The sequence below is a fragment of the Nomascus leucogenys genome, chromosome 20, assembly GCF_006542625.1.
Source record: "Nomascus leucogenys isolate Asia chromosome 20, Asia_NLE_v1, whole genome shotgun sequence".
Lineage (NCBI taxonomy): Eukaryota > Metazoa > Chordata > Mammalia > Primates > Hylobatidae > Nomascus > Nomascus leucogenys.
Window position 1 is genome coordinate 33735321 of NC_044400.1, and position 27781 is coordinate 33763101.

Below are 27781 nucleotides of genomic sequence, written 5' to 3' on the forward strand. Positions count from 1 at the left end.
ATTAAAAAGTATAGTATCATGACTTCTGTTATGCACAGACACACTGTATGCTTAAAGCTGAAAAACTCAGTGAAGAAGACCCTACAGCTGTCTCTTCATACCTAATGGCCTGCCATGTGAATTAAGTGCAGACTTAATTTTTGGTATTCCCGTAGGCAAGACAAGTTGTAAGGAAGCAGGTTTCTGATATAAAGAATTCCCTGAAAATTAGAGCTGTCTAAAATTAAGAAAGGAATTCATGTGAAGTACAGAATATTACATCACTGAGAATGTGAGTAGAAGGCTAGTTTTTAGGAATGTTGTAGAAAAGTATTTGATAGTTTGACTGTATGATCACAAACTCCCCTTAAATAGAATTATTTTGGATTTCTGAATACTTAACTCCAAAAGTAATGACTTGATACACAACACTAACAATGCAAAGGAGTATGCTTATCTACCTGATGCCATAGAGTCTATGTGCATTACATGAACATCATCCTTAATAAAGGGCAACTGATATTTTAGAGGTTAGAATATCCTGTCCCTAATTGTTTGACTTTGTGATCCAATTTTCTCTGAGTAGAGCTAAGTAAGTTCACTTCACATTTTATTTAAAGAACTCTCATCATCCCTTCAAACAACTGCCGATCCACCATCCCTCTGACCCTACAACTCACTAAGGGGAGGATGGGAAGCTCTTAGATGCATAAAATTTGGAAAAGTGAGAAATGACAGAAAACGGACAACTGGAATCTAGTAACTCTTCTCCTACAGCAGACTTGCTATCAGAATTACTGCTTGGGTGGTATAATCAACTTAATTCAATATATTCGTATCTGCCTCATATACTGAAGTGTCTTGGGGTACTAAAAATATTGTTAAAGTAAGTAGAATTTTTTTAAAAGAATCAAAAGATATTAAAAAGCTAGAATGTAAACCCTAAAAGTACATGAAGGCTCATTATACCGTTGTACATTTTTGAAATTTCCATAGTAGAAACCTAAAATAAAGAGCCCTCATACAAAAATCTCAACTCTCATTTATGATTCACCATCTACTTAACTTCATCTAAATTTACCTGGACTTATCTGAAAATATTTAACTGCTAGTTAATATCCCCTGCACACTCTAAATTTCAGAGGAAAGTTCTCAATGAAACACTTTCATTACCAAAATTGAATAATGCTTCACTGGATCATGGGACTCAAAAACATTATCACATAGATTTCCTTCTTTTTAAAATCCAAGCTGCAAAGTGGTTTTAGATCAGACTTCAGTTAGTACAGTCCACTGTAAAATTAGTTGTTTTAATACTCTAGAATTACTTTTTTTTTTTTTTTTTGAGGCAGAGTCTTGCTCTGTCGCCCAGGCTGGAGTGCAGTGGCGCAAACTCCACTCACTGCAAGCTCCGCCACCTGGATTCACACCACTCTCCTGCCTCAGCCTCCCAAGTAACTGGGACTACAGGCGCCCACCAGGACACCCGGCTAATTTTTTGTATTTTCAGTAGAGACGGAGTTTCATGGTGTTAGCCAGGATGGTCTCGATCTCCTGACCTCATGATCCACCCACCTCGGCCTCCCAGTGTGCTGGGATTACAGGTGTAAGCCACCGTGCCCGGCTACTCTAGAATTACTTTTAATAAATAAAATTATTTCATTTTCTCTAAGTTTCCAGGATTTTAAAAACTTAGAAAATGTTTAACTTATTTCTGTTTAACAGCTAAGACTAATAGTGAGGAAAGATTCAACATAAGTGTGGCATTAGGCTGGGAGTCAAATGATAAGATTCTAATCCTGGCTCTGAACCTATTTTGCTTTTAACATGTCAGTTCCACCCTTGGGATCATGGAGCTCATCCATAAAATAACTCAGACATGATCATCTCAAAGTCTCTGTCTCATTCTGAAGTTATACAACATTATGACCTTTACAGTGAGTAAACTCCCTCAATGTGACAGGTTCCCTATCCTTATGAAAGCTACAGTCATACAGTACTGTGGATAAACCCAAACAAAGTGTGCCAAGTCAGGAGTGTTGAAGCAAATGTGATGGAAGATACTGGCTTGAAATATGGGCTGAAATACAGGTTAAAGTATCTCAGGACTCTTTCCTGTCTACAAAACATCAACATTATATGCTACAGCTAAAGCTCTGAAAAATTGTGAGAAACTTAACGATTCAACCAAGACAACTCTCTCTGCTGACTCTTGAACATAAGGGAAAAGCTCTGAATAATAATTTGACACCCAACACCTGTAGCACCCATCCTCCCACCCCATATTTATGTGTCAGAGAAAGATGGTACTTTTGTGGCATCCTGGAATCAAGGGTATGGAGTAGAAGGTACTGTTTGTTAAACAGTACATTCAACAGGTTCAAATTAAGCACTTGAGAAAACTACCTTCCTACTTAATAAACTAACAGGATCCAGTTAGAAGTGCCTTTGTTGTGATGTTTGTATTGCATATATACAACAAATTCCTTAACTCTACCACCACTGAATTCACGTAACTCACGTTGATGTACTGTTAATATTTCAACAGTCCCACTTTATAGAGTCCAATATTCTAATGCATAATCTAAAATAATAGAAGTGAGAATATGGACTTCAGTTACGGAATGAAGTAATTCATAGAGGTTTATTAATTATAAAATCAACAAAAGTAAACAAGTAGCAATGCCACCCGAAATTAGTTAACAAGCCGGCCACACAGTACTAATGTGGTGTACTGAAAAACCAACTGCTTTCAGAAATAGTAACACTAAGAAGTGTAGCTTTGATACCTCTATCTTCTCGGTTAATTCATATTGTAAAAGGACCACCAGGAGAATGACAGCTATCTAAATCAAACCACAGTGTCAATATGTTGGGAACAAGTACCCTGGCTACAAGAAAGGAAAAGGAATACAGCCCTAAGATGCATACAGATAAGCAAGTAAGGGGGGAGCACTCTTGTATTTAATTTATAGCTGAAAAATTCAAAGATAACACTGGTAGTAAAAACCTACAAAACGACTGTGAGTCAGAGAAAGTGCTGGGTTTTTTTGAAGAGCCTGAGACGGTGTGTATATGTAAAAAAAATTGAATGGAGATGTAAGCCAGTATTGTGGTTTTGTGATGATTTAACCACAAATGTCTTCCCTATTTAAATATTCCAATCAGTACTGTTAGTACACGTACCTCGGAGAATTCTTTCCTCATGGCAACGAAGAAAGTCCCAGATTCTAACAGTGCCGTCATCAGAGCATGTAGCAAATTTATTATCCGTGGGTGAGAAACTGTTACATGAAGACACACAGCAGGGGAAAGAAGTCAGCATTTAACAGATAATCTGTGCTTCTCAGACAGGGAAAAATAAAAACACTGTGCTGCATTATAAACAGGAGAGGGAAGAATCCAGTGAAGAAGCCCTTAAAGCGAATGTCATCAGCTAACATAGGCATCTCATCAAAAGAAGACTTCAACAGAGCAGTTGTTTCTGAGTTTTCAATCATCAGTATTCTGAGAACTTCAAGTGTGTATTATTAGTGCTAATGCTATCCATGTTCCTCCTCTATCTTCTATGACACCAGGAAATCACATGAAGCTGCCTTAAGTGGTGAAACTAAATGGATTCTATTTTTGCAGTATTCCTGCAGTCTTTTAAATTGCACACGAATACTGCTCCCAAAATCATCATCAGCTTCTGCCTCAGACACTTCATGAAATAAGCTGAAACAATGTGGGCTGTCTATTAAAAGACTGATTGCTAAACATCCCTACATACGATGTTTCTCATCCATTCCAAAGGTCTGTAGAAAAGTTTCACATCTTCCTGGCAAGCTATTCCATGAATGTTGCACCTTTTGAGGAAAACTTTAAAATAAGGACATTCAGACCTGTGTTTAAAGCCAAAGAATCTGCTGCAAGAAGGAGTCAGTTTTTCCCAGCAGTGAAAGATCATCAAGTTTCTCAACGAACTCTAAAAACTCCCTTGAACTTTGGAATCCTATGACTAAGGACCAGCTGTGTAAACTCAATGTATGGGCATGACACTAAGGCAAAATCTACAAAGCAGAAGCATGTTCATCCAACAATTTCTGTTAAGATTCTGCAAGTATAAACAAACGACTACAGTGGATGATGTTTCTATAAAGATGTCAACCTCCTCCCACACATGGGTGGCACAACCTTAAAGAATGCTGCTTAGCTTTATTCTGAGGCTGCAGCAATTCTTCAGGCTTGTATTTGGAACTTTTTCCCCCAGTTTTACTATTCATACCTCACTGATGTGTAAAAATATACAACTCACTGAAAATATTTTAAACTCCACTTATTGTATACATTTGCATAAGTGATGTTATCAACAGAGAATCAGAAGAAAAGTCCTAGAGTCTTCTTGACAATGATCTGCTTACAGCCGCAAAGCTTGAAGAACCCATTCATTACTCCGTTAACGTTTGCCACATCCAGTTATCTGTGAGGGTTTTAGTCCTATACTTTCCTTTGGAAGTCGTGGCATAACCAAGCCAACCAGGTCTTCACTTAAGCCTTTTTCCACTTTGTGTGAATTCTGAAGTTGTTTTCTGCAGGCTTTAGATTTTATTCAGTTGCATAATTAAAGACTGAATTCTTTATTTGGAATGAAATATTCTTGTCTTACACAGTAGATAATAAAAAGGAATAACGTATACACATTATTAATCATAAATGAAAGGAGAAAACCAGTGCAAAATGCGGCAGACAGTACATCTCTAACATATTGCAAAGGCTGATACCGGGACAACACTACTTCAGAAAGGTGCCAGCAAAATGGTGAATGTGTGAAAACAAAGAAAAATATTGTGTTTATAGGGTGCAGAAAGTTTCCCAGAAACTGACAGAGCCCATGCATCTCTGCACCCAGAATACACTTAGAGAATAATTTAACCATGACAATAGGGACTACAGAAAATGGTATATTGTGTATAAACCTGGCCTCTCTAATCGCCTCCTTATGTGCCTGGAACATCTTGACGTTGTTCATGTTCGACTGCCAGTATTTCACATATCCTCCGTGGTCTGCTGTCAACATCCACATGTCATTATGTGACCACGTCATGGCCCTCACCGGGCTGTCGTGAGCCTGTGAAAACAGAAAACATTAATTAGTAAGGTGCTGCTTCAAAGAATGTATGACTAAAGGCTTACAAGAGCAAATACTGACTCGAGGTAATAATTCGTCCAATTCTAAGTTTAACAATGCCAATGAAGTGGCTATATCTCAAGTTCTTTGCAGTACCACAGGATAATGATACCATCTGGTGATTACTATTACCTGTAATATTGTTTCAAAATTGAAAGTGAGTCCATTCCACAAGGTAAACTCTCCACTAGAAGCTCCAGTGACCAAGCGTCTTCCTTCTGGAGTCCACTAAGGGAGAAAAAAAGACAGGTTATACAACCCCCAACTTCACTAATTTTGAAAAACATTTTAAAGGTATTTGTAAAACATGCAATAACTGACATTAAATAATGATACTGACTTTCACTTAAATGTAGCTCAGCTTTATCAGTACTTTGTCAGAAAACAACACAGTGCAAGGAAAGCTCTAGTCCTTTGGCTTATTAGCTAAATTAAAGATACTAAGTACATTATGAGTATACGCACCTACTCACTAAATTACACACACCTATGCATGCTAAAGACCATTTCAAAACAGAATATGCAAAGACCTCATTTCCCTAGGCTATATGATAGACTAACATAAATAAGGTGATCAGTCACCAGAACAACTCAAAGACTGAATAAAGGATTTGGTGCTTACAAGTACGAGAGGACAAATACAGAAAGAAAAGTTACCAGTGTTTAATTAAAAAAACAAGATAATAATAAGTATTGATTTAAGGACACTGAGGCTTTCAAACTCTTCCTGCAGCTAAACATATTTTAAAAAAAAAAAAATTGTAAGCTCTCCTCCATTCAAAGTACCAAGCAGTGATAACTCTTATGCTGATCTACTCTCAAAAAAAAACCATAACAGTGCCATGACTAATTAACACTACACCAATATTTTTAATTTTTATGGATACACATAGATGTATGTATTTTCAGGGAATGACTATGCCAATAATTTTTTTGCACTTTTAAGTGCACCTTTTCTCCTTTTAAATTAAACCTAAAGCCCTTTATTACTTTTTGCACTTAAGGCCCTTTAAATATTTTTACATCAATATTTTAATGTCACAATTTGCATACTAAAGGAAATCTGTGGCATTTGTGCTGGTTAATTTGAAACACTCAAACTTTTTGTTTTTACTTTTTATTTTCAAGTTTCTATGATGGATCACACGCTCATTTTCCTTAAAAGATGTAAATATACAAAATGTCAATACAACAATCCTATTTTCCAAAAACTCTGACAAAGTTGAAAAATACAAATACATATGTGCTTATAGAAACAGTAAGGATATATAAAATGAAGGTTATTTCTTAAATTACACAAATATATGTGACAATTTGGCTTTTTATTGCTTACCTGTAAGTCACAGTTTTGATTATCAGATTAAAAGCCTCCTCTCTTCCTAGTTTCTGTTATCTGGGATGGATCCTAACCCAGTCAAAACTACAGACAACCAAACTGTAGACACAGAGCCCACAGTCTACCTTAATACCTTTTGATTTTGACTGTGCCTCTACTATGTGCAAATTCTTCCTCAAACCTTCTAGCATAATCCCCAAATGAGAACATTTACCCACCTTGAAAGATATGGCGTGCTTGGATTTTATTCTTTTCAAAAAGGTTTTCCATGTTACGCTAAGAGGATATTAAAATTAGCTGCACATCATATCCCTTTGACCAAATTCCCTGATTAAAAAAAAATTATACTATACACTGGTTGCTTCTACTCACATAACAATGTTTCTTTTTTTTTTTTTGAAACAGTGTTTTGCTTTTGTCGCCCAGGCTGGAGTGCAGTGGCGCAATCTAGGCTCACTGCAATCTCCACCTCCTGGGTTCAAGTGATTCCCCTGTCTCAGCCTCCTCTCTCAGCTGGGATTACAGGCACGTGCCACCACGCCTGGCTAATTTTTGTATTTTTAGTAAAGACGAGGTTTCATCATATTGGTCACGCTGGTCTCAAACTCCCGACGGCAGGTGATCCACCCACCTCAGCCTCTCAAAGTGCTGGGATTACAGGGCATGAGTGATGTGTCTACTGCCTAAGGCCTCTCAGGCAAATAAGAGGCCTAAGACTAAATGCAGCTATTTCTATGGAGTTCAGACTGACCTCTCTCTCCCAGGACCTCTTGGTTCTCCCTGCTGTCTATCATACTCCTCTGATATCAGAAGATCTGCTTATTTTCCTCATCTGCCACTAATGTTTGCCACAATCGTCTTTTCCCGGTCTCATTTTTTTTCAACTGTTATTTGCTCAACTTAAGACTGTTAACCAACAAGTGCATTAGCTAGGAAATGGAATAATCGAAACACAAAGAAGAAAATGATTACATTATCATCTATGAAAATCAGGGTTATAACTAAAAATTATATTTTTTAAATTTCAGTTTAAGGCTGCGCACGGTGGCTCACGCCTGTAATCCCAGCACTTTCGGAGGCCGAGGTGGGCGGATCACAAGGTCAAGAGATTGAGACCATCCTGGCTAACACAGTGAAACCCCGTCTCTACTAAAAATACAAAAAAAAGCAGCCGGGCGTGGTGGCGGGCGCCTGTAGTTCCAGCTACTCGGGAGGCTGAGGCAGGAGAATGGTGTGAACCTGGTGGGCGGAGCTTGCAGTGAGCCAAGATGGCGCCACTGCACTCCAGCCTGGGTGACAGAGTGAGACTCTGTCTAAAAAAAATAAAAATAAAATTTCAGTTTAAATGTATTAAGTGCCTACTAGGTACCTTCATAGAGCTAAAAATTATGGTACACCACAGTTCTTCAGCTCTCAGATGTTTTCCCATCTAGTAACTCCTAAATATTTTTCATTTACCTTGGGATGCTGCTTTCTAAATAGTAACAAAAGCATTCCTACTCAAACGCAACTCTGAGGCCTGCTACAACATGTATCCATCTATTCAGAGAGAATTCTACAGAAATTGCCACATGAAGAAAAACAATCCAAAAGTGATATCTCACTCAATGGTGATAAAGTAGATAAACAACTGGATATTCCAAAATAAAACTACTAGCAATAAACCAATTATAAGCCCAGATATACTTTTAAAATACTGTTTAATTTTCTTTGCCCTGTCAAATACATTCGCTATATAACTCAGGATTAATTTTCCCCCAAAATATCCAACAGATTACTTACCCTAACAACAAATACAGGACACTTTACTTTATTTGTTGATGTCCGAACAAACTTTGTTGTTACTGCATTCATAGGATTATTCAACATTCCTATAGGTGGGACCAGCTACAAAAAAGGAAAATTGGGTTCTTAGAGCTCCTGATTACATACAAGGCAGAAACCAGAAACACGGCAAGGTAATTATTTCAACATTTAAAGACAAATTTGGGACCATATAAAACTTTCCCATAAAAACTATTATAAAGGATTATTACAATTAGTCTATTAATTAAGTGAAACAAGTGAAATACAGGAAAGTTAAATAGCCATTATTACTAAACAAACAAGAAAATCAAGTACCAGTACTAACCCAGTACAAGTTAGTACCTAAAGTCAACACATTTAAACATATTCACATAAAGCTAATTAAGTTCAAATTTAAGTTTTAAGAAATTTAAAATTAACTTTCCAATTACAAGACTTTAGATTACTCAACTTCTTTTTGGACATTGCTTTAAGCCCCAAATCAAAAATTCACCCATCATTAGATTAAAAGGAAAATCTAAATTGAGACCAACACATAATCCACGGTTTACACAGATGTGTTATATTACCCCTTTGGGAATATTTTAATTATAAAAATGTAAAAAGAAAAGACCATTTTGGACTTGTAGTCACACAGTTAAGGCTAAAATATTCAAGCAAGGAAGTGTTTATTAAGCTAGTATGACACATCATATACTTACATCATTGTAATAACCTGCATCAGGCTGAATTGCCCGCATATCTCTCTGGTCTCTTTGCCATATTCTGTTCTGTTAAATAAATAAATAAATAGATCAATTAATGACTATATGGTCTGATTATACTCAATTTGAAATTAACAAAATGTAAGCTATACTAAAAATAGATAAACAGAATTAAAAAATATTATTTTCTAAAACAAATAGTGGGTGCCTTAGAGAGCTTTCCCTTCCGATCCTACTAACATTGCTTAGAACTTCCCTCCTCGCTGTGCCTCATGCCTGTAATCCTAGCACTTTGGAAGGCCGAGGCAGGCAGATCACTTGAGGTCAGTAGTTCAAGACCAGCCTGGCCAACATGGTGAAATCCTGTCTCTACTAAAACTGCAAGCCGGAAATCACTTGAACCAGGGAGGCGGAGGTTGCAGTGAGCTGAGATGGTGCCACTAAACTCCAGCCTGCGCAACAGAGCGAGATTCCATCTCAAAAAAACAAACAAAAAAAACCTTCCCTCCTCACTGTATCATATTAGCCCCTACCCACTCATCCAAGATACTGTCGACTCCAACACAGTCTCCCTGATGCTACCTTAAGAAAAGGAAACAGCAGACAGGGTAGAAAGACATCCCCAATTCCTTCAAAGCCCTCAGCACAAAACAATTCCTCGTATCTTGCCCTTGGTCTTAATTCCTCTCAAACTCTCTCCTAGCCTACTTTCCCAATTGAAATTCCCAGAAAAATCAAAATCTGTCTTCATCTCTGAATCTCTTTCTCCTGTATGCCTGCAATATACTAACTAGGCCCAATATGCAAATAGGTCTTTAACCACAGGTCTAAGGTAATGAAAAACAGACAAATTTTCATAGGAAGCCAGACCTAAACCCAATGAACCTAATAGGGTAATATTAGTAATAAGGCTAATTCCTACATTAACACAAGTAAATAAAGAACTCTAACGGGAAACTGTAGGTAGACCCTGCCTTGCCTTAACTATCTAACTTGCTTTTACCCTGTAGGACTGCAGTAGGCGTTCAATCCTCAAGAACGTAAAGCCCTTTTCCTGACTCTAAGAAATACCTACCACCAGGGCTTGGAAGTGGGAGAATCCATGTTCTCCAAGCCAGTGTCTCACAAAAATATTCCTGTGTTGGTAGTCTTTTATGATTTCATATACACTGCAGGTTTAACAAGTGTTTTAAGACTGGCCTAGCGATTAAAGTACTCCCTTCTAATTTGTGCACTTTTAGAGCAAATCCTATTTCTAAAATGGAGTCTAACTTTAATAATTTTTTAGAAGATGATACAGGCACAGAATTTTAGAAAGTATTAGTGGTTTGAGGTTCTTTCTAAATTAGCCAATTTGAAATTTCACCTTGTCTAATTCAACTAACACAGGTATACATACTTACTACACTACATCTAGAAAATCATCTTCTTTTAAATAACCAGGCCGGGCGCAGTGGCTCACGCCTGTAATCCCAACACTTTGGGAGGCTGAGGCAGGTGGATCACCTGAGGTTAGAAGTTCAAGACCAGCCTGGCCAACATGGTTGAAATTCCGTCTCTACTAAAACTACAAAAATTAGCGGGGCATGGTGGCAGGTGCCTATAATCCCAGCTACTTGGGAAGCTGAGGCAAGAGAATCACTTGAACCTGGGAGGCAGAGGTTGCAGTGAGCCAAAACCACACCATTGCACTCTGGCCTGGGCAACAAGAAAGAAACTCCATCTCAAAATAAATAAATAAATAAATAAATAACCAAAGTTTGGTCATCTGAAGCATATAAATTAGGCTTACCTCCAAATACTTAATTACAGATGGATTGTAGTCTATGGTTTTTCGGTTCACAGCTTTTCTCATTCGTTTTCCATCAAACGTAAGCTGTTGCATTGCTTGCTGTTGTGCAAAATCAGGTCGCTTATAAAACAGCTGTCGAGGTGCCTGGTGCTGGAACCTTGGCATATGGAAAAAACGAGGAGGAGAACCAATTTCTGTAGCCATGGTGATGTTTTCCTTCTAGGATACTAGGATAAGGAAAAAGTACTTTCACTAAAAATATCAGCACTACAACACTGCCTGAAAACATTTTTAAATGAACACTTTTTACAATTCTTTTCCCTTATCTAACGTGCATCATTTCCACTTACACAATGAACTACAGTCATGAGTCACTTAACAACGGGCATATGTTCTCAGAGATGCATCCTTAGGCATTTCATCATTGTACAGACTTCACAGAGTTGTACTTACACAAACCTAGATGGTATATATAGCCTACTACACATGTAGGCTACATGGTACAGCCTAATGCTCCTACACACGTAGGCCAACATGGTGAAACCCCGTCTCTACTAAAAATACAAAAAAATTAGCTGGGCGCGGTGGTGGGCTCCTGTAATCCCAGCTACTCGGGAGGCTGAGGCAGGAGAATCCTAGGTTACAAACCTGCACAGCATGTTACTTTACTGAATGCTGGTGGCAACCATAACACAATAAATATTCATGTGTCTAAACATAGAAAAGACACCATAGAAAAGTATGATAAAAATACTATATTATAATCTGAGACCACCATCATATATGTGGTCCAACATTGACCACAATGTCATTTTATGGTGCATGACTATATTAGATCAATGACAGAGACCAGTTACACATCTGAAAAAGGCTACGGTCAAGGTGGAAGGATCGCTTGAGGCCAGGAGTTTAAGATTGGGCTGGGGAACATACTGAGATTCCCATCTCTACAAAAAATAAAAACATTAGCTGGGCATGATGGCATGCACCTGTAGTTCTAGCTATTCTGGAGGCTGAGACAGGAGGATCGCTTGAGTCCAGACTTTTGAGGTTGCAGTGAGCCATGATCGTGCCACCGCACTCCAGCCTGACAGGGAGAGACCCTGTTGGAAAGAAGGAAGGAGGGAGGGAGGGAGGGAGGGGGCAGGGGAAGACTAATTCACAGAGTAAGTGCTAATAGGCATTTGTTGTAAAATTCAGCCTTGTGAAGAAAAAAAGCACAATTCATAACAGCTTGAGGCAGGGTGTGTATGTGTGAGTCAGTGGATGGGTACGTGTTTATGTTTAGGGAATAAAAGAAGGTAGAATCACTGGGAATTGTTCACTTTTTCTTTTTTTTCCCCTAGAGATAAGATCTGTGTTGCCCAGGCTGGTCTCAGACTCCTGGGCTCAAGAGATCCTCATACTTTGGCCTCCTAAAGTGCTGGGATTACAGGCATGAGCCACCAAGCCTGGCCTTACATTTTTAAAATTAAAATTTCACAGCCGGGCGCGGTGGCTCATGCCTGTAATCCCAACACTTTGGGAGGCCGAGGTGGGCGGACCACCGGAGGTCAGGAGTTCGAGACCAGCCTGGCCAACATGGTGAAACCCCGTCTCTACTAAAAATACAAAAAAATTAGCTGGGCGCGGTGGTGGGCTCCTGTAATCCCAGCTACTCGGGAGGCTGAGGCAGGAGAATCGTTTGAACCCGGGAGAGAGAGGCTGCAGTGATCCAAAATCACCTCACTGCACTCCAGCCTGGGCAACAGGGCAAGACTTTGTCTAAAAAAAAAAAAAAAAATTCCACTTAGATGTTTGATGATAAAACTAATTATTTTTATGTTTATTAAGACTATTTTATACAAGTCATTAAATGCTCTTTAAAATTTGACTTTTGTTCTTTTAAATTTCCCAGGAATAGTGTAGAAAGAGGAATAAACTACCTTATTTCATAACTATAATGAACAAAAAAAGTACGTATGCCCAAATTTCAGGAGCAAAGTACCACAGAAACTTATTTTCTCAGTATGTGTTATTTACATATTTACAAAGGTAACACTAAGTTTATACCTGAAGAGGAAAACGTTAAGACCTTATAGTTTTTCAGCTTCAATGCTCTACATTTAAACTTACATGCCAATAATACAAATATGCATGATTTTAAAATAAATTTTAAGCACATTTTAAAAGCAGGCCAGGCATGGTGGCTCACATCTGTCATCCCAGCACTTTGGGGGGCCAAGCAGGAGGATTGCACTTGAGGCCAAAAGTTCAACACCAGCCTGTGCACATAGTGAGACTCCATCTCTACCAAAAAAAAAAAAATTGTTTTAATTAGCCCAGTGTGCTGGTGCGCACCTGTAGTCTCAGCTACTCAGGAGGCTGAGGTGGGAGGATCACTTGAGCCTGGGAAGTCAAAGATGCAGTGAACCATGATAGCACCACTGCACTCCAACCTGGGTGACAGAACAAGACCCTGTCTCTAAAAATAAAATTAAAGAATAAAATTAAAAACTATTACAAATACAATAAAGGAGAGAAGTTAGAAACATTTCCACAATTGCTTTTGTTTCAAAAGCAGAAAAGATTGTGGTCACTATTATTTGTCTGTATTCTTAAAACTGCCTTATCTCACTCTCTAGACACTAAATAATGAGACTGAAAAAATTTATGATTTGCTTTTGATGAAATATTCTTAGTAGTACTTCATTCAGCCTTGTCACGTTGGTCCCTCCTAAGACCATTAAATTTGAATAATAATAACAACAAGGAGGAGGAGGGGTAGAGGGAAAAGAAATCCTGACTTTGGACACCAAAAATAAATAGTGCAATAAAATATGCATTTAACCTGTGTTATTTCCACCAACTCTGAAGCAATCCCAGAAGGTCCCTGGCAAACATTAACTTGAAATAAGATGAAAAGTATTCTATGTCTTAGAGCTGTGTGTGAATTAAACAGCAGAAAAGCACTAAGCAGTTGATTCAATAAGGCTGGTGGAAGACTCTGTTTACTCAGTTATTACAAGAATCCAATTAAGTTTCAGCACCCCAATTTCAATTACCAGCTTTAATTCAGATGTCTGGGCCAGTAATTCTAAAATAAAGCAGTTTTGGAAAGCATTTTTTTATTTGAGATGGGGTCTCGCTCTGTTGCCCAGGCTGGAGTGCAGTGGTGCAATCTCGGCTCACTGCAATCTCTGCCTCTCAGGCTTAAGCAACCCTCCCACCTCAGCCTCCTGAGTAGCTGGGACCATTAGGTGCATGCCACCATGCCCAGGTAATTATTTTGTATTTTAGTAGGCTGGTCTTGAACTCCTGAGCCCAAGCAATCCACCTGCTTGGGTCTCCAAAAGTGCTGAGATTATAGGCATGAGCCACCACGCCCAGCCCAAAAGCTTTTTTTTTTTTTTTTTTTTTTGAGACTGAGTCTCACTCTGTTGCCCTGGCTAAAGTGCAATGGCATGATCTTGGCTCACCACAACCTCTGCCTCCCGGGTCCAGGCAATTCTGCTGCCTCAGCCTCCCGAGTAGGTGGGATTACAGGCATCTGCCACCATGCCTGGCTAATTTTTGTATTTTCAGTAGAGACGGGGTTTCACCATGTTGGCCAGGCTGGTCTCAAACTTCTGGCCTCGGATGATCTGCCCGCCTCAGTTTCCCAAAGTGCTGGGATTACAGGCGTGACTCACAGATGCTGGCCCAAAAGCATATTTTAAAATTATGACTTCCAAATCAAATACCTAATTATATTAGAATAAAATTATTCTAACAGTATAGTTTCTATTACTATAAAATGAGAATATTTTTTCACAAGTCAAAAGGGATTTAAATATTCAGCTGCAAGAAAGAAATTAAGTTGATATAAATACAACATGAATATCAAAAACATTATGCTGCCAGGCGCAGTGGCTCACGCCTGTAATCCCAGCACTTTGCGAGGCCCAGGCTGGCGGATCACAAGGTCAGGAGATCGAGACCATCCCAGCTAACATGGTGAAACCCGTCTCTACTAAAAATACAAAAAAATTAGCCGGGTGTGGTGGTGGGCGCCTGTAGTCCCGGCTACTCGGGAGGCTGAGGCAGGAGAATGGCGTGAACCCAGGAGGCGGAGTTTGCAGTGAGCCAAGATCGCACCACTGCACTCCAGCCTGGGCGACAGAGTGAGACTCTGTCTCAAAAAAAAAAAAAAAAAAAAAAAAAGGAATAATGGGCTTAATCTATTTAAAAAAAATTTTTTTTTTGAGACAGAGTCTCACTGTATTGCCCAGGCAGGAGTGCAGTGGTGCAATCTCAGCTCACTGTAACCTCCCAAGTAGCTGGGACTGTAAGCGCACTCCACCACATCCAGCTAATTTTTGTCTTTTTAGTAGAACCGGGGTTTTGCCATGTTGGTCAGGCTAGTCTCAAACTCCTGACCTCAGGTGATCCACCGGCCTTGGCCTCCCAAGGTGCTGGGATTACAGGCGTGAACCATCGTGCCTGGCCCACTGCAAAAAAATTTGTAAGGGACAGCAGATGAAACAACAGAAAGTTGATGACTGTTGAAGCTGGGTGGAGAGTACCTGGATACAAAGCACTAATCAAGAGCCACATCAAGGATATTTACTCCACAAATATGAGGAAAATGACTGAAGTCAAATGCAAAAAAAGTATTGTTACTTACATTCTTCGGAATAATTCATATGTTAAAGCTACAGAAAAATATCAATCCTTCATTTAAGACCTCATAGAGGATGGGGAAATAATCTTTCCATTTACAAATTTGTTGAGTAAAACTGGTTCTGAAAAGGGGCTTTTAACTTTTCCTTGAATGGTCAAGTACTAATGGTGTTTCAGAAATAAAGGTCAAGAATGAAGAAAACGAGAAAAAAAAAAGTACAATTATATTTGAAACAAACATCCAGCCTAAAATAAAATTAAAACAAAAAATCTCTTCACAATACAGTGACCAGGCTTCATCTATACCTTATACACTCCAGCTTCAGATCCTGCAAACTATAAAGTTACTTGGCCAAAATCACAACAGTCTCTTGGCGGCTGTTATGGGCTGAAATGTGTCCCCTCAAAAATTCATAAGTGTAAGTCCTAACCTCCAGTACATCACAATGTGATTCTATTTAGATTTAGGGCCCTAATCCAATCTAACTGGTATCCTTTTAAATGAAGATTAGGACACAGACAAAAGAATGACCATGTGAGGACAGAGAGAGAAGACAGCCATCTACAAGCCAAGAGGAGAGGCTCTCCAGGAACCAGCCCTGCTCACAACCTGATCTCAGACTTTCAGCCTCCAGAACTGTGAGAAGATACATTTCTACTGTTTAACCCCCCCACCCACCCCAGTCTATGGTACTTTGTTATGGCAGCCCTAGCTAAGAGAGTGGCAGTCAAGGCAAAATACCTCCTGACTCTCCTTCAACAGAGGTTGCCAAAAACATTGAGCAATCACACCTGTAATCCTAGCACTCTGGGAGGCCAATACAGGTGGATTGCTTGAGCCCAGGAGTTCAAGACCACCCAGTAAGACCCTGTGTCTACAAAAAACACAAAAATTAGCCGGGCCTGGTGGTGCACACCTGTAGTCCCAGCTACTCAGGAGGCTGAGATGGCAGCCTGGGAGGTCAAGGCTGCAGTGAACCAATGTTGCACCACTGCACTCCAGCCTGGGTGTCACAGTGAGACCCCATCTCAAAAAAAGAAAAAATATTTGAGCAAAAATGATACAATAGCTTTCTCTGAGAGCAGAAAACTTGACATGTGAGACTGAAAGTTATTGACCACGACAGAAAGAACGAATCCTCAAACAAGTCATTACAACTATCCTCTACGCTTTACTTGGGATTATACTCCAAAGATCTAGATTTATGACCAAATGCAAAGAAAGAAGAGCTTTGTCCTTTATAAAAGTAATTAATGTGATTTGTACTCACTGCAGTATTGAATTGAGGTATGCTAACAGGACAACACAATTTAAAGTACTTAGTCCCCAAAACATATTCATCTTACATCCAGGGTGGAGAGGGAGGAGAGACAAAGAGTTTGGGAAAGGAGGGTGCAAGAGAGAGGAACTGAGGTAAAGAAAAGACAAATAATTTGCTTACTGTTATTCAATATATACTAACAATACAACCAAATTGCTAAGGACAAGAACCTATCTGTAACACTGAATTCATCATGCCTTTCTCCTATACACAAACCTTCAATGTTTCAAGCAATCAGCACAGTTTTATCAAGAGCCTGCTTTACATACATACACTGCCTCAGGTACAGCACACAATTCTGATTCACTAAATATCACTCCTAATTTCACAGAACAGTAGTTTTCAGACTTTGTGGTGCCTGGTCCCCCTCTCTATTTTTAGCAAATACAAAGATCCTGAGTACACAAAAGTTTGCATCGCATCCTTAGCCTTTAGGCTTTCATCGGCTCAAGAAAATTGGGAAGGCCAGTCAATTTCTCCATATTTTCTCAACCTGTAAAATGAGTTCCATGCCTCAAAAATATTATTTTGCATTAAATTTGTATCTTTTAACAATGTGGTGACTATACTATTGAACAGAATGGAACACTCAGACTTACTGTGTCAATGTTTGTATGCACAAGCCTATACCAATGTTATAATTCTGCTTTTTTTGCGACAGGGTCTTGCTGTGTTGCTCAGGATGGAATACAGTGGCACTACCACAGCTCACTGCAGCTCAAGTGATTCTCCCATCTCAGCCTCCCAAGTAGGTGGGACCACAGACGTGTGCCACCTGGGCTCAGCTAATTTTTTTCATTTTTTGTAGAGACAGATCTTGCTTTGTTGCCCAGGCTGGTCCAGAACTCCTGAGCTCAAGCGATCCTCCCATCTCAGCCTCTCAAAGTGGTGGGATTATAGGCATAAGCCGCTGCACCTGGTCAGTTCTGCTTTTTGTTCCAAATGCTCACAAGATAACTTCTTGTATAATCTTAGTCATGTGATGATACTGAAATTATACTTGAAGATAAAAGTTAAAAATGAGCCAGGTGTGGTGGCTCATGCTTGTAATCCCAAAACTTTGAGAGGCCAAGGCAGGAGGATCTCTTGAGGTCAGGAGTTGGAGACAAACCTAGGCAAAATAGCAAGACCCCCATCTCTGCAAAAAAAAATTAAAAAATTATTGGCTGGGTGCAGTGGCTCACACCTGTAATCCCAGCACTTTGGGAGGCCGAGGTGGGTGGGATCACCTGAGGTCAGGAGTTCAAGACCAGCCTGGCCAACATGGCAAAACCCCATCTCTACTAAAAATACAAAAATTAGCTGGGCATGGTGGCTGGCGCCTGTAATCCCAGCTACTCGGGGGCTGAGGCAGGAAAATCGCTTGACCCCAAGAGGCAGAGACCGCAGTGAGCCAAGACCGTGCCACTGCACTCTAGCCTGGGCAACAGAGCAAGACTCCATCTCAAAAAAAAAAAAAAAAGAAGAAACAAAAACAAAAAACTGATGAGCCCTGACTACCTGCCAGACAAATGAACACACACACACACACACACACACACACACACACACACAGAGTTCTCAAGAGTCTGACCGTTTATCAGTACAGAAGAGCTCAAAAAGAACAATGTGAGAAGTTACTACTACACTGAGACACTACTATGCTGTGTGCCAGGCACTATTACAAGGGATATAGCACAGGAAACTTACAGCACCCATCAGCCTTAAGAAGCTTAAATTCTGAGTGAAGTGAGGGAGGCAGGGGCAGGGGGCGTCAGGGGAGAGACACTTGAGAAAAAAAAGTAAATAAAGCTCTCTAATTCACTCAGCATACCAAGGCCAGCATAATTTTTCCACAACCAAACATAATCCAAAATAATCTTTTCACCAACCAAATTTCTGACTACCATTTGAATTATGTTACCATAATAGATCTCCAACTAAAACACACAGGAAAATGACCTAACTAGCACTCAACTAATTCCTCAGCTTCAATACAAAATGAATTTACTGAATGCTTCGTACAAATGAGTAAAAAGAGTTTTAAACTAAGATTCCTGGGGGTAGAGTGAGGCTCTGGCATCAAAAAAACGCTGACATGAAATATCATGAATGAGCCTAAAGCAGTGCTTTTTCTTTAAACCATAAATCACATCCTATTGATGGTTCCTGAAATCAATGTGGCTGACAAGCAGCATTATTTTAATGATTAAAAAAAAAAAAAAAAAATAGGGCCAGGGTGGTGGCTCATGCCTGTAATCCTAGCACTCTGGGAGGCCAAGGCAGATGGATCACTTGAGGTCAGGAGTTCGAGACGAGCCTGCCTAATATGGTGAAACCCCATCTCTACTAAAAATACAAAAATTAGTTAGGTATGGTGGCACACACCTGTAGTCCCGGCTACTTGGGAGGCTGGGGCAGGAGAATCGCTTGAAACTCAGAGGCAGAGGTTGCAGTGAGCCAAGATCACGACACTGCACTCTAGCCTGGGCAACACAGCGAGACTCCATTTCAAAAAAAAGTTAAAAAAAATAGAACATATGATAGAACTGCACATTTGAAAGAACTGTTTTTGTGCAACTTCTGTTTCTATTGTTTGTGTGTATGCATGCATACAGGATCACAATTTACAAGGTATTTTCTTCCTAGGAATCTGTCAATTGAAAGTCAAGGGCTTGCTGTTAACAACACCATGAGGTGTTCCCTTCCCATGTATTTTCTGTTTATTATCACCTAATGTCTGCTGCCACTGCATATCCATAGCCAAAGAAGACCACATATAGCATCTGTCCAGTATGAATACTGTGGCTGATCACAGTAGCTATGGTACCAGAATTTGATCCAACTATCAAATCCAACAATTCCTACCATGTCAGCCACTAATCAGAGCTTCCGATCAGAACAAGAAAGCTTGTTTTCCCAAACTGAGATAACAGAATTCTAACCAAAAGCAAATTACTGATGCATTAACTAGCCAGCAATTAATATAGGACTTTTAAAAATAATGAAAAGTTTTAAGATTCCCACCTCCATTAACACTCCTGACCCCAGGGTCAAAACCTCAGCCTGGAAACCTCTGTTCTAGATTATTTATGTATAGTCCAATAGGTTCTAAGATAATCAATCTACTCTAAAAGAAATTTGATACCCAATCTGTCATTGAACTTTGAGGGGATCTTCATGAGCGGTAGGCTAGACCAGTAACAAAATGATCAACATGCTCTTTCTCTTCACTGTCCAACTTTAATTAATATGAATCCTGAAAAATCAGGAGAAATTACATGGAGACCATTCAATCTGTTAAAGAATAATCAATGAAGCTGTTTAAACAAGTAGGTTTTGGCGAGGCACAGAGGCTCATGCCTATAACCCCAGCACTTTGGGTGGCCAAGGTGGCAGGATCACTTGAGGCCAGGATTTGGAGACCAGCCAACACAGTGAGACCCTCCTCCTTCAAAAGTAAACTTTCACCTGCAGTCCCGTCTACTCAAAAGGCTGAAGCAGGAGGATCCCTTGAGCCCAGGAGTTTGAGACTGCAGTGAGCCATGATCTCACCACTGCACTCCAGCCTGGGCAGCAGAATGAGACCCCATCTCAAAATAATTAATTTATTAATAGCTTTCTATTTTTTACTTTTTGAGAGACAGTCTCACTCTGTTACCCAGGCCGGAGTGCAGTGGCACCATCTCAGCTCACTACAACCTCCATCTCACAGGTTCAAGCAATTCTCCCACCTCAGCCTCCCATGTAGCTGGGACTACGAGCATGCCCCACCACACCCGGCTAATTTTTTTCATATCTCTAATAGAGACGGGGTTTCACCATGTTGGCCAGGCTGGTCGCAAACTCCTAACCTCAAGTGATCCACCTGCCTCAGCCTCCCAAAGTACTGGGATTTTAGGTGTGAGCCACCAGGCCCGGCCCAATTAATAATAGCTTTTTAAAGTTCGAGATTCTATTATCTTGACTGTGGTAATAGATACACGAACGTATCCAAGAGATTACATATTGTACACTTCATTTATATGACATTCTTAAAATGCCGAAACAATAGAAATGACTGCCAAGAGTTAGGGGGGTGGGAGAGGGTGGATGGGCGTGGTTATAAAAAAGGTAACTCTTGTAGTGATAAACTGTTAATATCTTGATTACGGTGGTGAACACAGGAACATAAACATATAATAAGATTGCAGAAAACTACAGATACACACAAATAAGTACAGTAATACTGGAGGAAATCTAAGTAAGATCTGCAGACCATATCACTATCAATGCTCTGCTTGTGACAATGTACTACAGTTTCACAATTTGTTATCATTCGGAGAAAATGGGTAACATACATAGAATCTCTGTATTAAGGATCTCTCTGTATTATTTCTTAAAAATGCATGTGTATCTACAATCATCTCAATAAAAATTTCTACCTTAAAAGTTAACATGAGCAATTCACTAGCTGGTTAAAAAAAAAATCCATGCTGAGGCCGGATGCAGTGGCTCATGCCTATAATCCCAGCACTTCGGGAGGCCGAGGTGGGCGGATCACCTGAGGTCAGGAGTTCGAGACTAGCCTGACCAACATGGAGAAACCTCGTCTCTACTAAAAACACAAAATTAACCAGGCGTGGTGGCACACGCCTGTAATCTCACTACTCGGGAGGCTGAGGCAGGAGAATTGCTTGAACCCGGGAGGCAGAGGTTGCGGTGAGCCAAGATTGCGCCATTGCACTCCAGCCTGGGCAACAAGCGCGAAACTCTTTTTCTCAAAAAAAAAAAAAGCAGTGCTGAGAACACACATATGGAATATTCAAAGTCAAGTGTTTTACAACTGCTGCTATAAATCTGTTGATCACTAACTAAACTTGACATTAAAAATCAATTTTCAGCCAGGCACAGTGGCTCATGCCTGTCATCCCAGCACTTTGGGAGACCAAGACAGGAGGGTCATTTGAGGTCAGCAATTCAAGACCAGCCTGACCAACATGGTGACACCCTGTCTCTACTAAAAATACAAAAAATTAGTCAGGGATAGTGGCGCACTTCTGTAATCTCAGCTACTCGAGAGGCTGAGGCAGGAGAATCGCGTGAACCTGGGAGGCAGGGGTTGCAGTGAGCCAAGATTGCACCACTGCACTCCAGCCTGGGCACTAGAGCAAGACTCTGTCTCGCCGGTCACGGTGGCTCACGCCTGTAATCCCAGCACTTTGGGAGGCCGAGACGGGTGGATCACGAGGTCAGGAGATTGAGACCATCCCGGCTAACACGGTGAAACCCCGTCTCTACTAAAAATACAAAAAATTAGCCGGGCGTGGCGGCGGGCGCCTGTAGTCCCAGCTACTCGGAGAGGCTGAGGCAGGAGAATGGCGTGAACCCGGGAGGCGGAGCTTGCAGCGAGTCGAGGTTGCGTCACTGCACTCCAGCCTGGGCAACAGAGCGAGACTCCGTCTCAAAAAAAAAAAAAAAAAAAAAAGACTCTGTCTCAAAAAAAAGATCAATTCTCATTAACCAAATGTGGCAGTTTTCTAGATTTCTAGCTTTCAGGTACGGCCTTAGTTGCATAATTTTTCATAACTTGTGTTATTTTTCATAACTTGGGGGAAGCAGCTTCCACTGTGTACAGTAGGCTCTCTATATCTATCCGTTCTGCATCCATGGATTCAACCGAGGAAGAAAAATATTAGAGGGGAATAAACGGATGGTTGCATCTGTACTAAACAATACAGTATAACAACTATTTACACAGCATTCACACAGTATTAGGTATTATAAGCAATCTAAAGAAAATTTAAAGTATACAGCAGGAGCCGGGAGCATTGGCTCATGTCTGTAATCCCGACACTTTGGGAGGCTGAGACAGGCGGATCACGAGGTCAGGATATCGAGACCATCCTGGCTAACATGGTGAAACCCGTCTCTACCAAAAATACAAAAAATTAGCCGGGCATGGTGGCAGGCGCCTGTAGTCCCAGCTACTTGGGAGACTGAGGCAGGAGAATGGCGGGAACCCGGGAGACAGAGCTTGCAGCGAGCTGAGATCATGCCACTGCACTCCAGCCTGGGCAACAGAATGAGACTCTGTCTCAAAAACTAATAATAATAAAGTAAAGTATACAGCAGGATACATGTATGTTATATGCAAGTGCTACACCATTTTATTTAAAGGACTTGAGCTTCTGTGGATTTTGTTATCGTTGGGGATTCCTAGTACTATTCTCCCATGGATACTAAGGGACTACTAAGCTATAAAATTACTGAAGTATTTTAGTGAATACTGCTTTAGACATGTTTAATCCATGTTACCTGATACTATACTGGGCATTTACATTCAGTTTTCTGTGCCATTTCAAAAGCTAACTTTAACATATAAAGCACATGACCACAAACATGGCTGTCTTCCTCATCAGAAGTAATAACTCAGTATTTCAAAAGTGTGATACTAGGATAGAGAAACCAGCACTTTTTTGTCAAGTTTTTAGTGGAGACTAATGCCAGGGGTTACTGGATGTGGTTTTCTGCCTTTCATCAGCACACAAAGCAAAGGGGTTTTCCTACCCAGGTGATTTCAAAGTGCAACAAAATTTGGGAACAACTGGATTAAGTAATTTGGACAGTCTACTTCTGAGACAGCTTCCTTACAAAAGCAAGTTCTTCAGCTATTTTATTTCAGGACTTTTTTTTTTTTTTTTTTCCTGGAGACAGAGTCTTGCTCTAGTGCCCAGGCTGGAGTACAGTGGTGTGATCTCGGCCCATTGTAACCTCCGCCTCCCAGGTTCAAGTGATTCTCCTGCCTCAGTCTCCCGAGTAGATGAGATTACGGGCGTGCACCCTCCCGAGTAGATGAGATTACGGGCGTGCACCACCGCCCCCAGCTAATTTTTTGTATTTTTAGTAGAGACAAGGTTTCAGCATGTTGGTCAGGCTGGTCTTGAACTCCTGACCTCAAATGACCCTCCGGCCTCGGTCTCCCAAAGTGCTGGGATTACAGGTATGAGCCACCGCACCTGGCCAGCACTTCCTTATTCTTTTAAACACTGAAGAGTCCCCAAAATTTTTGTTTACTGTGGTATTGGATACTGGCCACATTAGAAATGAAAACAAAATGTTTTTAAAATATTAACTCATTTTTAAATAATGATAAACTCATTACCTTTCCCTTCCCAAAAGCAATTAGTGAGAAAAGTAGCATTGTTTTTCACATTTCTGGTTATCTTTTTAGTATCTATCTTAATTGAAAATAGCTGCTTTCTCATGTTTGCTTCTGCATTCAGTCTGCTGCAATATGTTATTTAAAGTATATGAAAAATAGCCAGGCATATATGAAATACATTATGAAAAAAAATCTGGATTCACACATTTATACATCTAGCAAAGAGTATTTTCGTAGCCTTCTCAGACAACTGTAGATATTCTATGATACTCCTTCCCAAAAACAAGCACCAATTTATGAAATACTAACTGCAATGTGTCATCTGAAATCATATTTTTTATTTTTTTGTTTTTCGAGACAGAGTCTCACTCTGTCACCCAGGCTGGAGTGCAGTGGTGCAATCACGGCGCCCTGCAGCTTTGACCACATAGGCTCAGGTCATCTTCCACCTCAGCCTCCAGAGTAGTGGGGACTACAGGTACGTGACACCTTGCCTGGCCAATTTTTGTATTTTGTAGAGAAGAGGTTTCACCATGTTGCCCCAGCTGGTCTCGAACTCCTGGGCTCAATCTATCTACTCACCTTGACCTCCCAAAGTACAGAGGCTACAGGTGTGAGCCACTGTGCCTAGCCCTGAAATTGTATCAACAAGCTTTTTAAACTCTGTTACATTAAAATCCATTGATTTGTCCTGCAATTTGAATGGAACTTTTACTCATGCATGATTTTATAACATCATGCACTGACCATCTGGAAAATACTGGTTCCAGAGAATTACGAATATCATCTAATTTTTATCACATTCCTTATAAAATATAACTTTCCTTAAAATCACCATTGTTCTCATCTTAAAATGTATTAATAATTGGGAACTTCAACTTCACAATGGCAGATACAAGCTTTCCAAACTTCTTATCTTGAAAGCTCAGATTTTTATCACTGGCAACAAATACTGTTTTCCTTGAATCAACAGGTTGCCTCCATTCATTTTCAAGAAAAATATTTGTCGTGTACCCAGGTATGAATGCCATAGTTTGTCATTCTTTTAATTTTTTTTCTATGGTCTTTGTTATTTAGAGTAGTTTTAGGTTCACAGCAAAATTGAACAGAAAGTACAAAGTTCCCATACATTCTCTCTCAACACACACAGCCCTCCCCACCCCTAACATCCCACATCAGTAGGGAACATTTGTTAGAATCAATGAACCAACACCGATGCATCATTATCACCCAAAGTCCATAGTATACATATGTATGTATTAGTATACATAGGTTCACTCTTGCTGTGCATTCTCTTGAGTTGTGACAAATGTATAATGACATGTATCTACACAGAATAGTTTCTGCTGCCCCAAAAATCCTCTGCTCTACCTATTCATCCTTCCCTCCCCCACACTCCTGGCTACTTACTCATCTTTTTACTGTCTCCACAGTTTTGCCCTTTCCAGAATGTCATGTGGAGCATTTTGAGACTGGCTTCTTTTACTTAGCAATATGCATTTAAGGTTCCCGCATGTCTTTTCAGGTCTTGATAGCTTTTTTTTGTTTTTACTACTATTACTTTTCATTACTCTATGGATGTACCAAACTTTGTTTATCCACTCCCCTACTGAAAGACATCTGGGTTGCCTCCAAGTTTTGGCAATTATGAACAAAACTACTATAAACATTTGTGTGCAAGTTTTTGGGTAGATGTTATTTTCAACTCATGTGGGTAAATATCAAGGAGCCAGGTTGCTAGATCACATGATAAGGGTATGCTTGGTTTTGTAAGAAACTGCCTAACTATATTCCAAAGTAGGTGTACCATTCTGCATTCCAACTGGCAAAGTGAGAGTTCTTGCTGCTCCGTATCGTTGACAGCATTTGGTGTGGCAGCTGCTTTGAATTTTTGCCATTCTAAAAGGTCTGTGGTATTATCTCATTTATTTTATTCTATTTTTTGAGAGAGTCTCCCTCTGTCACCTAGCCTGAAGTGCAGTAGCACAATAACAGCTCACTGCAGATTAAACCTCCTAGGCTCAAACAATCCTCTCACCTCAGCCTCCTGAGTAGCTAAGACCACAGGCATGTGCCACCATGAGTGGTTAAATTGTTCTTTTTTTTGTAGAGACAGGGTCTCACTGTGTTGTCCAGGCTAGTCTGGAACTCCTAGGCTCAATTGATCCTCCTGCTTTGGCTTTCCAAAGTGCTGTGATGACAGGCATGAGCCACAGTGCCCAGCCAATACTGTTTTTCTCTTATTTCCATATCCAGATGTTCACTATTACAATATAGAAATACAGTATTTTGGTAGGATGCGGTGACTCACGCCTGTATTCTCAACACTTTCGGAGGCTGAGGCAGAAGGATCACTTGAGGCCAGGAGTTCAAGACCAGCTCAGTCAACATGGCAAAACCTTGTCTCTACTAAAAATACAAACTTTAGGTGGGCATGGTGGTGCACGCCTGTGATCCCAGCTACACAGGAGGCTACAGCATGAGAATTGCTTGAACCTGGGAAGTCAGAGATTTCAGCGAGCCAAGATTGCATCACTGCACTCCAGCCTGGGCAAGAGGGCAAGACTCTGTCTCAAAATATACATATGTATTTTTTAAAAATATGTTGTCCATATATCCTATAACCTTGATAAACTCAACTTATTCTAGAAGCTTTCTTGTAGATTTCTTGGGATTTTCTACATAGACAATACATCATCTACAAAGAGGTATAATTTTATTTCTTCCTTTCTGTTCTAAAAGCCTTTTCATTTCTTTTTCTTGCCTTATTGTACTGTTCCAAACTTTAGGGAGGAGGCATTTCTCCTTTACTATTAAGTATGACATAACTACAGATTTTTTGTAGATGCCCTTTATCAGACTGAAGTAAATCCTTTCTATTACTGGTTTGTTAAAAAAACATTTTTTTGAGAGAGGGTCTCACTCTGTCACCCAGGCTGGAGTGCAGTGGTGTGATCTTGGCTCACTGCAGCCTCCGCCTCCCAGGCTCAAGCAATTCTTTCACCTCAGCTTCCAGAATAGCTCAGACTACAGGTGCATGCCACCACGCCTGGCTAATTTTTTGTATTTTTAGTAGAGACAGGGTTTCGACATGTTGCCCTGGCTGGTCTCCATCTCCTAGGCTCAAGAGATACTCCTGCCTCAGCCTCCTAAAGTGATGGGATTATAGGCATGAGCCACCACGCTTGGCCTGTAAAAATTATCATGAAAGTATACTGGAGTTTGTCAAATACTTATTCTCCATCTAAAGAGATGATCAGATGGTTTTCCTTAGTCTACTAATAGACTAAATTATCCTGATTGATTTTCAAATTTTGAACCAGCCTTGTATTCCCAGAATAAACCTCATTGATCACAATGTATTATCCTTTTTATACTATACATTGCTGGATTTGAGTTACTAATATTTTGTTGTGACTTCTGAATCTATGTTCATGAAGGATACTGGTGTAGTTTTCTTTTCTTGTAATATCTGTATCTGGTTTTATATCAAGTCTCGTGAAATGATTTGAGAGGTATGTATGCCTTCTAATACTTTCTGGATGAGAGTATGTAGAATTGATATTATTCTTAAATATTTGGTAGAAGTGGCCAGTGAAACCATCTCAACCTCAACTTTCCTTTGGAAGATTTTTAACTATAAATTCAATTCATTTAACTATTAATTCAATTTTATTTTATTTTTGAAACCAGGTCTCACTCCACTGCCCAGGCTACAGCACATGGCCACAGGACCACAGTTCACTGCAGCCTCGAACTCCTGGGCTCAAGCGATCCTCCTGCCTCAGCCTCCCAAGTAGCTGGGACAATAAACACATGACCCACACCCGGCTTGAATTCGATTTCTTTAATAGATATGGGACTATTCAAGTTATATATTTCTTCTTGAGTGAGTTTTAGTAGTTTGT

General features: G+C 40.1%; 1 protein-coding gene across 2 annotated transcripts in view; it reads right to left on the reverse strand.

The window, feature by feature from the left end:
* Positions 1–27781, reverse strand: part of WDR33 (WD repeat domain 33) — a 107807-nt gene that overhangs the window by 58185 nt on the left and 21841 nt on the right. For both annotated transcript variants that reach the window (XM_003278142.4, XM_030800915.1), the window contains exons 2-7: positions 10788–11014; positions 8993–9061; positions 8268–8372; positions 5282–5377; positions 4938–5089; positions 3166–3263 (exon numbers count right to left, since the gene is read on the reverse strand). In XM_003278142.4, coding sequence (XP_003278190.1) covers positions 3166–3263; positions 4938–5089; positions 5282–5377; positions 8268–8372; positions 8993–9061; positions 10788–10991 — 724 coding nt within the window. In that variant the 5' untranslated portion in view covers positions 10992–11014. The remainder of the gene's footprint in view (positions 1–3165; positions 3264–4937; positions 5090–5281; positions 5378–8267; positions 8373–8992; positions 9062–10787; positions 11015–27781) is intronic.